The sequence below is a fragment of the Ixodes scapularis genome, unplaced genomic scaffold (assembly GCF_016920785.2).
Source record: "Ixodes scapularis isolate PalLabHiFi unplaced genomic scaffold, ASM1692078v2 PGA_scaffold1__304_contigs__length_218370807, whole genome shotgun sequence".
NCBI lineage: Eukaryota > Metazoa > Arthropoda > Arachnida > Ixodida > Ixodidae > Ixodes > Ixodes scapularis.
Window position 1 is genome coordinate 149049598 of NW_024609846.1, and position 17746 is coordinate 149067343.

Sequence of the window (17746 nt, forward strand, 5' to 3'; positions counted from 1 at the left end):
GCATCGTTAGCAAACAAAATAATGCTTGCATTATTAACACAAGAAATTACATGACTAACACAAGCGATTGCACAAAGACGAGGCAATCGTTTAATTTTAAACTGGCGTGCTGCAGTCTGGTTGACGTCAAGGATTTCGTCATAAACCATTCGTAAAATAATGTGTTTACGTGCTCAACCTTTGCGTCGTCGTATTCACAGTGAGCTCGGTCGTCAGTCTCATGACGAATTCTATCGCCGAGATAGAGATTACTCCTGTACAGGACATAAGCTAACCGGGGGTGTCCTAATCGCGGCTAAATGTTCCCTTGTCTTGCATCGAAGGTTTGACCTCGAATCCTATTCCGAATGTGTTTGGGTAGAAATTAAGGTCAGTAATGGCTTTAATTACCTAGTAGGTACGTAATTTTTCCCGCCCCTTTCTGACCAGACAGTTTTTATTCAGCATTTTGATGCCATTAGTAAGTAAATTAATTTCGGAAAGTGTCGTGTTCAAGTCTATGGCGATTTTAATCTACCCGGTGTTGACTGGTTTGTGGAAACTGTATATAGCAATACGATCACATCTACCAAGGCGTATTCTTTGTTATTATTTATAAACGTTGTGGTGTTCAACAATACAATACGATCGAAAATAAGGCTGGAAATATTCTAGATCTGGCTCTTCGTAACATGCCAATTTTAACTCTGTGCTGTGAACCCCTTGGTTCAAATTGATGGTTTCCATCCTCCTTTTACTGTCGAGTTTTCTCTCCCCTAGAAGCCGAGAGCTTCATGTGACGCTTCAAATTACTAATTTTCTCGAGGGGACTATTTTATATTATATAGAACATTTATTTTATTTATTTTATTTATACATACTGCAGCCCCAGTGGGGCTATGGCAGGAGTGGGAGTTATACACAGACGGCCCAGACGTCACTACGGACCACTGTCAACGGCACAGAGAAGTTCATCTGGTTGTAGTGACCGGATGTTTCCTGGTAACAAATTCCAGCGTTCAATGGTGCGAGGAAAAAAACTGTATTTCAACATATCAGTACGAGGATGAATAGGTAAAATGTTTAATTCGTGGTGGCTCCTAGTTGCAATTGGCTTGAAAAACTTTATGTAGTTATTTAAAGCGTCAAAACGTGATGAGTTAATCTTGAAATGCAAAGACTTTAGGCGCTCAATACCACGACGCTCAGAAAGAAGTCTTAGGCCTAACACGGAAAGGTTAGAAGAAGGAGAAAAGTTTCTGTCATACCGACGACAAAAAAAAAAAAGAAAGAAAAAAAAGAAACGTACTTATTGTTTTTAGCTGATTCGACTTTATTTATATCGGACTGTTTGTAGGGAAAGCAAATGATAAACCCATATACGAGGACTGGGCGAATCGAAGTTTTAAAAGTTAAAAGCCTTGAGGTGCCACAGGTAAGGTACGCCGCAGGTATCCAGGTCTTTTAAGAGAGTTGTTAAATGTCGTATCAATGTGCTTAGATAAATCTGGCGTGAAAAGGAGGCCAATATATTTATATTCAAAAACACTTTCTAGGCATAATGTGTGAAATGAATAATTAAACAAAGAAGGTGATGAACGCCTAGAAAGGGCGTTCATCACCTTCCTGTTAAAAAAAAAACTGTTTTACGAAAGTTTAGGTGCATTTGTCAGGTTTTACACCGCGTACGAAAATTCACAAAATAATTGTTAAGAGTTTTATGGTCATCGGACGAGTTTATCACGTGATATAGCATGCAGTCATCAGCGTACAGTCGTATCTTAGTGGAAAAATAGCGTGGCAAATCATTGATGTATATCAAGAAGAGTAGCGGTCCAAGAACTGGTCCTTGTGGAACACCTGATGATACATCAACTGTACTAGATTTGGATGAGTTAAACTAGACAAACTGTGACCGACAAGAAAGAAAACTAGGTATCCTGTTGACCAGGTGATGCTTATTTAGAATTAGGTTAACCTTGTGTAGAAGTTTAGAATGAGGAACTGTGTCGAAAGCCTTTGACAAACCTATAAGTATCGCATCAACTTGATTACCGATATCAAGAGACTGACAGATATCATGACCGAATTCTGTTAGTTGTGTCATAGTACTGTAACCGCGTTCGAAAACCATGTTGGAAATCGCGTAGAATTGTGTTAGTTTCGAGAAACTCCATAACATGCCTGTAGACAATATGTTCCGATAATTTGCATGAATGTGACGTTATAGAAATTGGTCTGTAGTTGGACATTGATTGTGAGTTGCCAGATTTGTATATGGGAATGCTTTCTGCGAGTTTCCAAGATGAAGGAACTGTGGCCGTTGACAGTGATTTCTGAAAAATAACCATGAGACACCGACTGCACCCAAGGGAGTACCGGACAATAAATGAATTAGGAATGTAATCAGGACCAGGACTTTTTTTAGAATCTAACTTCAAAATCAAGTTTAGTACACCCAGAACGTTCACATCTACGTCGTAAACCGCACTCTGCGAAACATGAGTAAAAGGAAAAATTTGGAAATTATCAACTGTAAATACTGACTGAAAGTATGTATTGAAAGCTGTAGCGATTGTCAGCGCGTCCATGGTAGTCACGTCGTTAATTATAAACGAGTTTAAAGTCGTGCTGCCTGGTAAAATAGATTTCCAAAATTTTCGAGGGTTGCTCTTTATTAAGTTTCGCAATGTAACACGGAAATAGAAGTCTTTCGCGGAATTAGTTTTAAGTCGGAGTTCCTCCTTAGCTTGAATAAACTGAGCAGTCTTTACAGGGTCAGCGCAACGTTTTCCACGCCGCAGTCTGGCGATACGTCGCGATAAATGCAATAATTCCTAAATTAACCAATGAGCGACAATCTTTTTTTTTTTAGTTTTGAGTGACAAAAATTGCTGGATACACGATTTAACTAAGTAATAAAAAATGTAACGAGTACATTCACGTCACTGGGAATACTAAGTTGTTCAAAGACTTCCCAAGAATAGCTTAATGAGTGAATTATGGACACGTCATCGGCGCGGTTAAAATCAGGAAAAGTGTGGTAAACAAAACGTGTTTTAGGAACAGGATAAGCGACAGAAACAAAGACTGCCTCATGATTTGATAGACCGTCAACGACTTCACATTCCAAACGGTTTTCTAGGAGAGGTATACTAAGAAAGACCAAATCTAAAACTGACGACTCTCGTGCTCTCCTGAACAATCTGCTTTAAACCAAATGACAACGAAAGGTTCAGTAACTATCTACATATTTGAACGTCAGGACCAGGTAGCAAAAAAGACGGCACCTGTTTGCCAAATAAATTAAAGTCACCCATTAATATTAAATTAAAAGAAGACAGGTTATGCTCGTGCATAAAGTCACATAAAGCGTGTAATTGATTAATGGGAGAGCCGGAGGACGGCAGACAACGCCAACAACTAAAGATCTATTTTCCACATTAAATTTGCACCACACTGAATGAATCTGGGGAGGACTCTGTATTACTGAAAATTTAATATTGGTGTTTAAAAAGAGTGCGACGCCACCGCCGCACCCGTACTTCCTATCACCTCTAGCTACGCAGAAACCAGAGGGTGTGATTTTGGTGTCATATATTCCATCATGTAACCATATTTCAGTGACTTCAATAATGTGAGCAGAGTGGGAAGAAATTAGTGACAGAAACTCAGGGAACTTATTTACTAACCTCCTGGCGTTAACATTCAAGACACAATGACAGTCACCTAAACCGTCTTTTAAACCGCGGCCGAGTCAACGACCATCAGTAGATGGCCGTTGACTCGGTGATAGCAGCCTGGGCGGTGTAGTCCGAACACTTAGCCAGAGTGTTAGTTTTATCATCCTAATTATATCGCACAATATTGATGAACACGTGATCATATCAAAGGCGGACGGTGGAGCCACGGTCTCGAAACGAGGCCGATGCATCCCATGTTTTCTTTCGAGCAGAATGGTCATGAACAGAGAAGTCTTCCGATGTACAAATATCAGAACCCTTGAGCTCGGAAGAATTTTTCAATACTTCAATTTTTTTGCGGAAATCAAGTAGTCTTATAATGATAGGACGTGAACGATCGTCGTGTTTTCGACCTACTCGTTGGCACTTTTCAATACAAGGCAGTTATTATTCAGTTTATCCGAGAATATTTCTGATATGTTAGAAATTAATGACTCACTAGTTTCGTCTGCCCTTTCCGTGACGCCATGTGAGATTAGATTGTTTCTGCGTGAGCGGGTTTCCAAGTCGTCATTCCTCGAGACGAGTGTGTCTACCAGGCCAGACAATGACTTAAGTTCTATAAGCAGATTGTCACAAGATGTACAAGGGTGAATTGGCGTGGCGGAAGACGACTCAAAGGCAGCCACTCGTGCTTCAAGAGCGTCAAAGCTGGACTTAACTGACTGATGGAATAATTTGATTACAGTTATGCCCCGAGCCATCCTTTTCTGGCCAGCCAGCAATTCAGCAAACATATCCGAAACTGTGGGTTGTCTCTCGATATCTCCTCCGCCATTATCGCTCTCCCCCGAATCAGCAGCCCTCAAGTTTTCTGAAACCGAGCTGTTACTGGAACAGGACTTAGAAACTATGTTATCTTTTTTTTTTTTTTTTTGCTGTTTTTTTTGGGTGGTCCTGGATTCGTTTCAACGTCTCCGCTCAGGAGAAGGCCATTAATGCAATACACCAGCTGAGAGCATCGGTCAACAAAACAACAAATACCGTGATCGTAACCACGTGGGTGAGGAAATAGCAGTAAAAAGCGATCATCAGACCGTACACAATAAGCGTTCTGAAGGTAACATACCTACAAAAGAAGCAGACAGCGGTTGAGCATACTGCCTTCGCTGATATTGCCTCGCCTACTAAAGAGGAACTATGTCGGTGAAGCCCTTCTATCCTTTTTAACCGACGTCACAGAACAGGGCTTTTCGATGATTGGACCATCCAGGAAGACATAATCCAAGGGGATGACTTGCGGATTCGCGGTTTGTAGGCCGGTAAGGAAACCGTGAACACCCTCAATTCCGCTGGCAAGAAAGTCCGTGCACGAACAAGCCGGGTCGACCACGCAACAAGGGACAGTTGACAAAGCAGGAAGGGCAGGCAGTAGCTGGTAACCGTGCAGCGTGGTAGCATTGAACATAGGAACAGCGAGGGACCCGAAAACTGCGAAAGAAGCAGACAGCGGTTGAGCATACTCTCCTCGCTGCTATTGCCTCGCCTACAGCTGGGGCTGTGCTCTTTCTAAGTCAAATGTTGATCATGCTACCGAGACGCTTACCACAGCCGTAAAAAGTGCTATTGAGAAAGCTATGCCAAAAATCTACAACAAGCCGTCGATATTCCCTAATTGGTTATTTAAAGGACTCAGGCTTAACCTAAGGAAAAAAGATAATTTTCACTGACTTTATAAAAAAAGTCTGGTTTTGATCTTTGGCACACCAAATTTAGCCTATATCGTTCCTTAGTAAAAAAACTGTTCGCGCGTGATAAACGTCTACATCGTGACATCATAGAAAACCGTTTAAATCGACGACCGAAAATATTTTGGAAGTTTGTGAAACAGCATACACGTGAGGCGCGTCGCACTATCTTCCTGCGTTATGGGTCAGATAATGCTCCGCTGAAATCGCAAATAAGTTGGCAGATTTTTTTTAGAAATTGTTTTCTGTCGGTAAATAATTTTTTCAGCCTGGTGACGATTTCACATACTGCCATGACCTTTTGTCTTCTGTGCGTGTTGACTCAGCTGAAATCGCCGAAGCGATTAGAAAACTGAAACCGATGCTTTCTATTGGCGCTGATGGGATACCAAGTTTTATTATCAAAGGATGCAGTGAATTGTTCGTTCCGATTCTAAAGCATAGCTTCAACCTTTCTCTTAGTTCGAGAACATTTCCGTCTCTTTGGAAAAGATCGGTGGTCGTTCTTCTAAAAAAGCGGCCATCCGTTCCTTGTTACAAATTATCGCCCAATTTCCTTGCTTTGTGGCTTTTCGAAAGTGTTCGAGCTTGTCATCCGTACGAGAATGTTTTTTTATTTCCGACAGAAAATAAACTTGCTGCAGCATGGTTTTTTGAGTAGTAGGTCAGTCGAGACTAATTTGTGTACCTTTTTAAACTTTTCTGCGCCAGTTGTGGCTAATAGAAGACAAGTCGACTCAATTTATTTTGATACGTGTAAAGCGTTCGACAAAGTGAGCCATAAATTACTCTTGCGTAAACTGTCCTCATATGGTGTGCGTCTTGAATTATGCGAATGGTTTGACAGCTTTCTGTCATTGCGCTCAGACATTGTTCGGGTTGGTGACTGTTTCTCTGAAAATTGTTTTTCGACGTCCGGTGTTCTCTAGGGATCAATACTGGGCCCTCTTTCGTTCTAGATATTCATAAATGATATAGTGTACTGCGTGAACAGTTCTGAACCACAACTTTTTGATGATGGCCTTAAGTTGTTTAAAAGCATTAATAGTCTTAAAGATTGCGATGTCTTACAAGGTGATGTCACCAGCGTTTTTCAGGGGTGTAACTATATTGAATTGCTGCTTAACCCCCCAAAACAAAAGCGATTTATTTTTGCCGTCGGCGCACTTTTTTGAGTCTACTTATTATCTCGACGGATCGCCAATACAGCCTGTGTCAATCTTAAAGGACCTTGGTATGTGTATTGACAGCGCTTTATCTTTGATAAATCATATGTCGCTGGTCGTGGGCAATGCTTTTAGAGTGTTAGGGGTAAATTCTCGTTTGACGCGTAATTTTAGACACCCTCATTCGTTGATTCACCTTTTTAATTTTTTAGTGAGGTCAGGACCTTGGTGTTTGTATTGACAGCGCTTTATCTTTGATAAATCATATGTCGCTGGTCGTGGGCAATGCTTTTAGAGTGTTAGGGGTAAATTCTCGTTTGACGCATAATTTTAGACACCCTCATTCGTTGATTCACCTTTTTAATTCTTTAGTGAGGTCACGACTCGAGTTTACTTCTGTCGTATGGAACTCGATATCTAAGACACAGGCTATGAGCATAGAAAATGTACAGAAAAGAGTTGTCCTGATTGTTTATGAGAGATACTTTGAGCGGCGCTTTTATTATGCGTATGAATATATAGTGAAAATGTTTTCACTTTCACTACTGTCTAAAAGAAGGACTGTTCGAGATTTAATTTTTCTGCACAAGGTTTCAAATGGCGTAGTTGATTCGGCGCAACTCCTTGCGACAGTGAACTTCCATATTCCATGACGTGCACCCAGAACCCTTGCTTGTTTTGATGTCCGCTCGCCATGTAATACCTCACCTCTCTCTCGGATTCAGTCATTCTATAATACCTTTGCTCGACCCCACCTTGACATAAGTGCACCACTTTCTATGTACCGTCACGATTTTACCAATATGTTTGTGTTAGATGTTTTATCTTTTTTAAAAAGTAAGGGTGTTTAGAGCTTATTTATTTGCTTGCTGATTTTCTTTGTTTGTGTTGGTGCACTAATGAGAAGACCAATGTTGTTGTTTTTAAACAAAAAAAATATTATTAGTATTATGGCAATTCAGAGACAACCAACAATTGTGGTTTCTGCAGCCAATTTTCGTCATACCTCTGAAGCCTCATTGAGACAAAGACAAGCTTTATTTATTCGGTTCAAATCCGGATAATTAATATAACAACAAAAGAAAAACTTCATCTAAGTTTTTTTTTTGTAAATAAGTTACTGTTCTGAAGGCTCCAGTAACTCAACATTGCACAGTTTTTTGTTTCTGTTTTGTGGAGTTCGCGTCAGCTTATAATACACGTCTTGAAGCAAAAATTATGCGAAAAAAAGTGGCCGAGTCTTGAAACGACAAAAACAAGAGCACATAACCCCACTAAACACGAGCAACTGATTTATTTTATACAACTAGTTATACATTTTTATGGCTACAGATGTTTGTCTCTGTTGCTGGAGATGACATGCCTTGCCAGGTGATTTCATCCGGTTAATTTTTTTTTTTCTTTTCTGCTTACACTACAACGTTTTTGGGTATAAATGTCTTGCTTACTGACACGAATATGCAACTCATTCAATTCCCAAGACACCCCATGGCGCGGTAGCACGTGAAAGCCTCTCTTGAAAAGCAAATGCGGTGGTTGCTGGATTCAGGGAAGAGAACTTTGAAGTGTTCTCATTATCTATGGTATCAATATCATAAATAATTAAGATTCCCCGTTAAAGGTTCAGGGGACGAAGCATACGAAAATGACATCTTGAGAAAGATGCATCGGCGTGTGAAGAACCTAACTTTTAGTTGCATAAGTATTTTAAATCATTCCTGATCTTGATAAACTCTCATGCCTCTCTAAGGCAATGCAGTGCATTTCGTGGGTGCACTAAACACAGTAGAACAACACCCGAACGTACAATAAAAATAGTTCACTTTTATGCAGAACACGGAGACAACCAATCACGACAGGGATTAGTGATCCCAGTAAATGGCGAAGCTAAAATACAAATCGATCTGAGAAGCGCTGAGCGCGCAGGGGCAATCGGAAAAAGTGCAACGTACATTCCCATTGTTCTTAGGCAATTTGTTTGTTTTTCTAATGGCCGCTTGACCGTCCTTTGGTTGGATGCTTCTATTGTTCGCCATGAATAGCTGTTTCACCGTTCTGCAAAAACGTGAACTCACCATTTTTTTTTCTTAATAGGTAATTGTGGAAAATGGAGTTTCTCAAAATTTTATTTTGATCGGCTGAAGGGGAAACAGAAAATATGGCACCTAAAGTGCACGAAGCTTCGCGACGATACTCCTACAGAAAAGGAGCACAGCCCGTGGTGGACTGGAGGGCCGCATTGCATGCAAAGTTCACGAACGGTGGTACTGCGTTCGAGTTTGAGTGGCCGCAAGAGACGTACATAAATAGCGCGCTAATTAATGCACGATGACACTCAGTGCGTGTTGTTCGAATGTAGTCCTTGTCCCGCTTGTCCTAAACTAATGCGGCATTTCGTTCCGACAGGGTTATTTCCAGACGCTCGCCTTGGAGGGAAGCCTTTCGGTGTACGGCCCTGACGTGACCATTGCCTGCCCAGGTCCGGTCGAAACTCGCATGTGGGCAGCTACCCCAAAAAAGGTGAGGGGTCCGATTTTTCAGACGTGACTTGCTCTGCTCCGCGAAATTTGCTCAAAGGCGTTGTAGTAAAATGTTAAAACCTCTGATAAAAACACTGAAAAGCATTAGTTAAAACCGTTTGAGATCAGTCTATTGGAAAAGTATACTATACTTCATTTCACCATAAATCAGCGCCGGAGGTCACCGACATACAAGCCCAGATACTAATAATAAGGTATCAAGGTCATGGCGTGTTCATTGCTCTTGATTGACTGAGAGTATGACAGCATACACACATATAGGTAACGTAACGTTCACAGATATTCAAACGGTACGTTAAGCTTTTCGCATCCCTGATTTGAGCGAGTAGGGTAGACCTTGCTTTTAGTTAAAATGAGACAAAATTTAGAAAGCGTCTTGTAAGTAAACTTTTGTGGAAAGATTTGGCACATTAAGACACTGAAGATTCATTCGGGGACTAGACCACCGTGTTAATACACCTTAGTCCTTCAAAACAAACTTAACACACACTCGAAAACAAAAGCTGTAACGAGAGACAATTGAGAGGCAGGTTATCTGAGAAAATGAATAATTATACTACAAATAACTTACCGGGGCGGGTTAGTTGAATTAGTTTCGAGAATCGGAAACAATCCCGAGGGATTGAGGACGGGCATATATCCCGAACGCTTTCGATTGGGGCATCCTCTTCTCCCCCTTTTTCTCTCGCTATATTTTGGTACCGTAAAATCCTGCAAATTGCAAATACTCTTGGCAGACTTAAAATAAATAGAAGTAATCCAACGAACGTATACCGGCAGATTTTTCGACAATAGGTCTAACCTTTCCTAAGTAAACTACGCACAGCACAGTAAAACACGATAGGTGCTCTATCAATTACTGCAGAGAGGCCAGTAAATTAAGGTGCATTTCTTTATGCGAACAAATGTCTTAACTAGTTGTCCATATTTATATTTTTATTAGTGAAAATACACGTATGCTTTCTATTATGAAACTTTTAAACCGTAAATTATAAAACAACTTGGATCGCTTGGGAAGCGAGGTGGGGTTTTAAAAGTGGCCGCATGAAGTACGGGCGCAAGGCAGGCGTAAGGAAAATGAGAATGTTAAGAAACGTAAAAGCCACATCAGCGCGTCGAATTTATATGCAATTTTGGGACCCAGATTAACAGAGCATCAACTGAATGTTTTCCGAATTCTGACTGAGATTGTGGTTCTGAATATGTCCAGCGAGGTTCAACTTGGAACTAGAGGTTTGTTTAGAGCAATGAAAACGTTAGGAACTCCAAACGAATTAAAAGGTGGTTGCCCTGACTTAAATGCGCCCTTGAAAGTGACTGACATGACACAAATCTTAATAATATGCGATAATGAAGGACAAGACAAATACGTATGATCACCACCTGAACTTCCTCTTCTTCTATCAACGCGATTTTTTATTGTTTAATTTAATCAACTAAATGTACCATTTACCCCCGTTTCCCCCCTTCCCCCCCCCCCCCCCCCGCCCCCCCCCCCCCCCCCCCGCCCCCCCCCCCCCCCTCAAAAAACAAAACAAAACAAAACAAGTTGCTCGTCTTTGGTTGGATGGTAAGAGAAGATATTGGTATTTGGAATTCTATCGTGGACTCACGAACAGTTTCAGTGTTCTGGGAACGGCTGGGGGAATCACACGGTCTAATTTGTAGTTTCCGTCAGATTTTTGCGAATACTTTGGTACGGCCAAAATACCGCGAAATAAATTTGGGAAACGGCCGCAATAGCGACAGAGTTACCGGATTAAGACGAGGACTCCCAGTTTGTAAGTGATGTGACGGTGCCTGTCGTTGTGGCCGCTAATTTGTGCTTGTCGACATGTCCGTTTGTAATGAAGCGAAAATCTTAAGCCCGGCGAAAAAGACCGGCTATATTGTGATTAGATAGGCACAATGAAGGGTAGGATGGTGTCGAGGAGAGCGAGTGCTTTTCATTTCAAGAACCATATACAGAGTGTCCCCGAAAACAACAACAACAACAACAACATTAGTGTTTCTCTAATTGCCAAAAAAACAAAAAACAAAAAAAAACACATTACGCATCGTGGAATGCCAAGTTTCCGGCCATATGGAGAGCTGGCTGTCCGAAAAAAGGTATCAAAGTTTTAAAACAAACCTTTATCTTATTCAAAAGCTCTAATAAATGTTCATACACTTTTAATTGTAGAATGGTGTCTGACGGAGCCCACGAACGCATGGGGCTAAAAGGCGCCAAATACCAAGAACTTTCCACACTCTCCCATTGAAAATTTTCGAAAAGCACGTATAACTTTTGCATAAGGTTATAGTTAGTTTAGAAACTTCAATGGCTGATCGAGACCGCTAGTGTTATATTTAAGTGAAGACCGAGTTTTGGACGACGCCATTGTTGTGTGAAAAAATAAATAAATAAAAGATACTGTAAATTGTTTTTGGGGGAACGCTGTTGAATCGTTTGTATTGTGTAATCTCGTATGCAGCGGTGTTATAGACATACTTTAGCAAGGGAAGGGTTTCGTCCCATGGTTTGTTTATTCAGTGGAAAATGCGTTGCAAGCATCGTAGAAAGTTGACAGGTATATCGATAAGATGACAAGTTGGCCCAGTTGGTTACTAATCACTTGAAAACACACAAAAAAATCATGGATAATATAAAGAAAGATCTGAACTTCTTGTCCTGTCCGCTGCGTCTAGATTTTCTATCGGATTCTTTCCTTGTTTCTTGGCGTATTATCCAGTTAGATCGTTACGTCGACCATTAGTCTGAGGGTGCTATCCGAGGGTGTTGCGGCGGATAGTTCGGCAGTTTCGGAGAGAGTGTTGTAGTACACTTGACAAAAAAAACAAAAAAACTTGGTGTATTTCCTTGGTAATAGCTAGTGACTGCTGGTCACATATACTACTAGGTACCTACTAAGCGTAGGTAGTACCGTTCAAGCCAGAAATGGTTCTCAGGTCAAAAGTTTGAAACGTTTACTAACCCGCCTAGTATATTTCACTGCATTTAGCTAGTAAATGACACTTACTCTCAAAAGACCCAGGTGGCGCTTGTCAACATAAAATTCGGAATTGCAAAAAATGATTATCGCTGGGAGTATTTTTTTTCCACGCTGCTTACATGTGCATTTGCTCATGTAATATACATTTAACACAAACAAGGATTTATAACACGGATGGCAAACAGGCCCAACACACACGCGACGACATGCTAACCTAATCGGTTCCCCCAATGGCTGCCCATGCGACTTTTATACTAATGATTTGAGAGTCGTTGGTTGTTCATGACCACCTCGTCCGTGAACGATGTTACCAATATAGTGCTCGTTTTTCACGAATATTTTTCTTCACAATCGCTGCTAAACATTCCAAGGAATGTTTCTCTTACAAAGAAGTAACAGTAGACGCAGTAATTATCTGTAGCAGTCTATAAAACTGTGTTCCCGTTGGTCCCAAGCAGCTATGATCTCGGTTCCTGTATAGTGACTGCAGTTACTAATTGTCGCACGTTTGAGGTAGTAAAAGCTAATAAAAAAGTAGTAACGGGCAGAAAATGTAGTGCCTGCTGCACCTACTAGCCGTCACGCGTTTGGGGGAGTAAATAGTAAAAAGGGGGTGATGGTCAGGAAAAGGTGGTAACTGCTGGAGTTACTAGCTTTTTACTAGTATTGTTTTTTTCTCCGAGAATGCATACCTGACATAAATATGCTACTCCAGTCGCTTATACATTTTCGGAAGGATCTGTGACGTCAAAAAAATATTGTAGAAAAAAAAGTTGCGGCTATTTAATTTGCAATGCCGATGACCAGGAAATATATGGGGGGGGGGGGGGGTGGACGGATGTGGGGGCTGAAGCCCTACACGCCCCCTGATTACGTCACTTTTAACAACCTTTCTTATATCGGGAAAGTAGGTTGGTCGCAATTAAGCATTTGCCATGTTCGGACTCGGAAAATACCAATTGCTTCTAACACTCTTGAAGGGGTGACTAGGGGCTGTAATGGGTGAAGGTGGTAAACGGAAATGAGTGTTGAAATCTTTCCGCGCTTACAGAAATCTCATGATGTGTTGTGTAAGTCCATGTGTTGTCGAAGGTAGAAAGATTGCGCTTGAGGCAGGACAACTGAAGTTCTTTCCGGCGGTTATCACCTACTCAGTGAGTTTACGCGGGAGGGGGTATTCGAATGTCAACGTACAAATCCTTTACACTGGAGTAAGAGTAAAAAAAAAAAAAACACATTTGGAACAGGGACAAAGTGATACCATGCTTTGTATGACGCGTACCAAGCTACTCCTTGAATTGGTTGCCAAGCTTCATGCGAAGTAAGGATGTCTCGGCGATTCACGGTCGTAGTTCGACGTTCGGATGTCCTCATAACGTAGTTAAATGGTACTGTTTGAATGGACATTTATCTAAAATGTGTTGAGCAAGTGCGCTCGCAGATATGGTTGTTTGTCAGAGAGTGCATAGGAGGCGAGAGAGAAAGAGCGCGTGGTTCTGGGGAAATGGGGAAACGCAAATTACCTGGAGAGAAACAAGGTGTACGAGAAAAAAAACACACACACACACACACGCAAACGAACTTCGCGTTCCTCTCACACTGGAGCGCTGTTTTGCTTTTTTACCGGACACGGGATGTCGGATCCGTCGAGGAAAAAAATGTGCCTCAAGTTACACTGTGCGAAATCACCAAGTAGAAACACAAAGTTCATTTTGTGTTACTATGGCGTTTGCCACAAAAGTGAAGAAAACGGAGAAATATATTTTTAAACAATCTCAGAGATCTTGAAGTTTTAAGCTATAGCTAAGTTTCAGCATGTCCGTTACCGCTAATATCTGTCCAAGTTGTACTGATACCCTAACATAGGAAGTAAGGTCTCTGGTTTAATTCGTTGAATCGTAATGTTTTAGTTATTCTATTTGTTTGATCAAGATAAGCCTCTTTTGTGTTCTTTCTGGGACAAGACATTCCTCTTCGACAATGGCCTTTTCCATTTCAGTTTCAACTCGAAGCAATGTCCACTTCCCGCTGCGCCCAGCTGATAGCCATAGCGATGGCGAATAAAGTTGGCGAGACTTGGATAATTGCCAACCCGCTGCTCCTTCTTATGTACACTCCCCGTGTATTGAGAAGGTGAGTGTAGACCATTGTAATAAGTTTTCAAAGCATATTCTAATCGAAGCCAGATCAAACCTCTTGTGACTTGCGCATCGATGATCAACATTACCACCGGTGAATTAGGTTTTTTATTGTGTCGTGTTAGATCTTGTAATATCGGTCAAAAGCCAAGATTATTTCAGTGCAGCAGTTATAAGGCCTTGGGCGCTTAATAATGGAAGCTGTGCTAACCGAGGACGATCGCGTAAGAAAAAGGAAGGTATATGTACACTTGTCCTAAAATGGCCTTCTTCGCGCCGCTATCGTTGCCTGCTGGGCTGTAAAGGCCTTCTGAGCATGCGCTGTTGCTCCGCTCTGCAGTATATAAGACTCTGCGCATTCGCCCTCAGCTCAGTGGCTCAACATTTTTAGCCCGGGTGACAAGCGCTGGGAAGATTTATACTACATTTCAGCTTAAAGGGAAGCTGAAGAGGTTCTTAAATTGAAAAAAAAAAAAAAAAAAACAGTTTTGATGTAAGTACCTTAAAATGCTTGTATTTAAAGCTTTTTAACCATCGAATTCGTCGTAATCGCCAATTGAAGACCTGTGAGACCTCAAAGCAAGCTGCCTTAAGATCTACCCCCTATCCTTCAATCAGAGCCAATCAGAGCTCGGCATTCTGACGTCACCACAACTTCTGCAAAAGAAGCAGACGAACTTGCGCTCCGCATTAGTTTCTCCGATCGAGTGGTAGGAACAAAGGAAGCTGCTGCCTAGTAACCCATGCGTTTCCAATATTTGGCGTGACGTTCATGGCATTTGTAGTTAAAGTAAAGCGTTATACTTTGTTTCCCTTAAAGTTCGACCGCAGCTAACGGTAAAATCAGATGGAGTCAATCAAGCAGCTTGAAAAGTGCATTGTCGTGACGCTATCGTCGTTTTGTGTTCTCTATCACCGACTGAACTAATTACGCAAAGAACCAACCACGCACAGGAAATGCCGCGCGATCCTTCGCTTTTTATTTCTGCATAATTTGTATAGCGCGTGATAGAAAACCTACCAAGGCAACAAGCGTCGTGGCGACACACCTTTGCCGCTGCGTGATTGGCTCATTATGATCGTAGCTTCGTTTAGGATAATCTTTACAGTGAAACGTGCGATAAATAACGGCGAGTGAAGTGAGCAGTTGACACTACCCAACGGGCGCATCGAGACTATCGGTTTCTTACTATATATTACCTAAGCACGAGAGCTACGTGCCCGCCGGACCAATCGGCCGTCTCCCTCTCGTCGCCTGACCAGTGCTACGCGCATAGTAGGGATCGGAGCGTGATCACGTGGCTGAAGAGAGACATTTTACTGGTTCGACGAGGATGTAGTTTTCTGCGCAGTCGCAGCTTGGGGGTGAACGGTGCGTACAAAGTATGGGAATTATGAAAGAACTAACTAAGGAGAGTCGCATCACGTATTAATAGTCACTGACAGCCTAAGAAACGTATAGGGCGTGACTTATCTACCCTTCTTGCATCGTGATTGACCCTGGAGAGAAAAAAAAAAAAGATACTCGAGACTCGACACGGCTTGCGCTTCTTACTATGTCGTTGACTATAATAACAATAAACCCTTTCCGAAATTGTGAAATGGTGCATAGATTATGCGTTTCCGCCATCGGTTTGTCTCATCGCTTCCGGTGTGAAGCCAGTGACTAGTTCCGAATCCGTGCCGAGCACTAACGCAGCACTCGCATTGAATATGTTTACATCCGAGTACACTCCGAATGCTGACAAAGCGCTCGTGTCTAATGCTTGCTCACCGTGCATGACCAACTAATGGCGACCGCACATAATACATGCGACATTTTGAACTTTCAAAAGGGTCGTTTTTTTATATAGGTGAGGCGATACACTATATGGCAATGTAAAACGCGCAAGTTTTGAAGAAGACGGCACCAAAGTCATAAAATAAAAATAAAATAAAGAATGTTAACGAGAATTCAGTGGGAATTAGGAACCGATGAGAAGAGGCATGTCGCTCTGTTTGATTAAGTTACCATTTCGTAGCGTGCTATGGTACCGTAGCGCCCCACGACCAATTGCTGAGGCGCTGTGCTTATTTTACGCGTGTTTTCAGGTGGGCTTACAAACTTCTTCCAAGGAACAAGGCACGAAAGAACGAAGAATAGATAATTCGTGGCCGAAGAGAACCATGCTTAAATTCCGAAGCTCGACAAGATACGGCGTACCAGAAAATCAAGGCGACCAGTGCTGACAAATATAAAAATCGCGTGATGATGCATTTTTCCTTTTAAAATATTAACCAACTGAGCTATATGTTTAGAGGAGTGCTGCACGGCATATGTGCCATGGCGATCTTATCGCAAATCGGGCAAGCAAAAAAGGCCGGGTGTTTATTACTCTGTCAACAATATATCGTTTTGTGGCATGTGTTAAAATAAAATGGCCGGCGACCGTGGTATTGCCTAATTGTTTTCTTTTTCGAGTTAATGCGCGTCTTTTTCACATCTGGCGCAGGTCGTATAATTTAGTCGATATCTTCCCGTTATTTTTCTGTCTAGATTAATTTAACCTTTGCCAGGCACTTTGTAAGTATATTTAAGATGCTCTAAAGACGCAGAAAAATATAGGATTTTGTTTGCTTGTTTTTAAATAAAAATTTGTCATCCTCTGTAATTTTTTTAACGAGCTCTGATAAGCAATTACTCGTAAGCTGGTTTACGTTGAAAATTTCGATGTCCATGGATAGGCCGAAACATTTTTTAGAGCGCAGCTCTAAAAAATGTTTCGGCCTATCAGCAACGGCGTCGCCGTTGCTGATAGGCCACGTGACCACGTGCAGTATCAGTCGCCGTTGCTGATAGGCCACGTGCAGTATCAGCAACGGCGTCGCCGTCGGCGTCGCCGTTGGCGTAACCGCGAGGTCACGTGACCCCCCCGAGGTCACGTGACCCACCCAGGTCACGTGACACCCCTAGGTCACGTGACCCCCAGAAGTCATGTGACCCCCTGAGGTCACGTGGCCCCCTGAAGTCACGTGACCCCCTAAGGTCACGTGACCCCCTGAAGTCACGTGACCCCCTGAAGTCACGTGACCCACCCAGGTCACGTGACCCACTCAGGTCACGTGACACCCCTAGGTCACGTGACCCCCTAGGTCACGTGACCCACAAAGGTCACGTGAGCCCCTGAGGTCACGTGACCCCCTGAAGTCACGTGACCCCCTTGAGGTCACGGGACCTCAAGGAGTCACCTATCCCTCAGTACGCTTCTATATTCCTCCTCAAGAGCTGCGCTCTAACCGGCGTTACAGGGAATCGCAAACGGCTTTCATTTTTTTATAGGCATATTCAAGTTCCTTTTTTAGCTTAGTGACCTCTTACGGTCGATAAAAAGGAAGTGGAGCTCATGCCGAAGACCCCCGCGCGTCTCGTGTCTGGAACAAATCTCGTTTAGAGCAGTCTGACAAAAACCACCATAGTAGACCTCCTCTGACTGCGTTCAAGCCATAAATTCTTTGACAG

At 42.2% G+C, this 17746-nt stretch overlaps 1 protein-coding gene across 1 annotated transcript in view; it reads left to right on the plus strand.

The window, feature by feature from the left end:
- LOC115318372 (dehydrogenase/reductase SDR family member 7) overlaps positions 1-16463 on the plus strand; it is a 68840-nt gene extending 52377 nt beyond the window's left edge. The window contains exons 6-8 of the mRNA XM_029978070.2: positions 8983-9096; positions 14109-14242; positions 16339-16463. Coding sequence (XP_029833930.2) covers positions 8983-9096; positions 14109-14242; positions 16339-16390 — 300 coding nt within the window. The 3' untranslated portion in view covers positions 16391-16463. The remainder of the gene's footprint in view (positions 1-8982; positions 9097-14108; positions 14243-16338) is intronic.
- The last annotated feature ends 1283 nt before the right edge of the window (positions 16464-17746 follow it).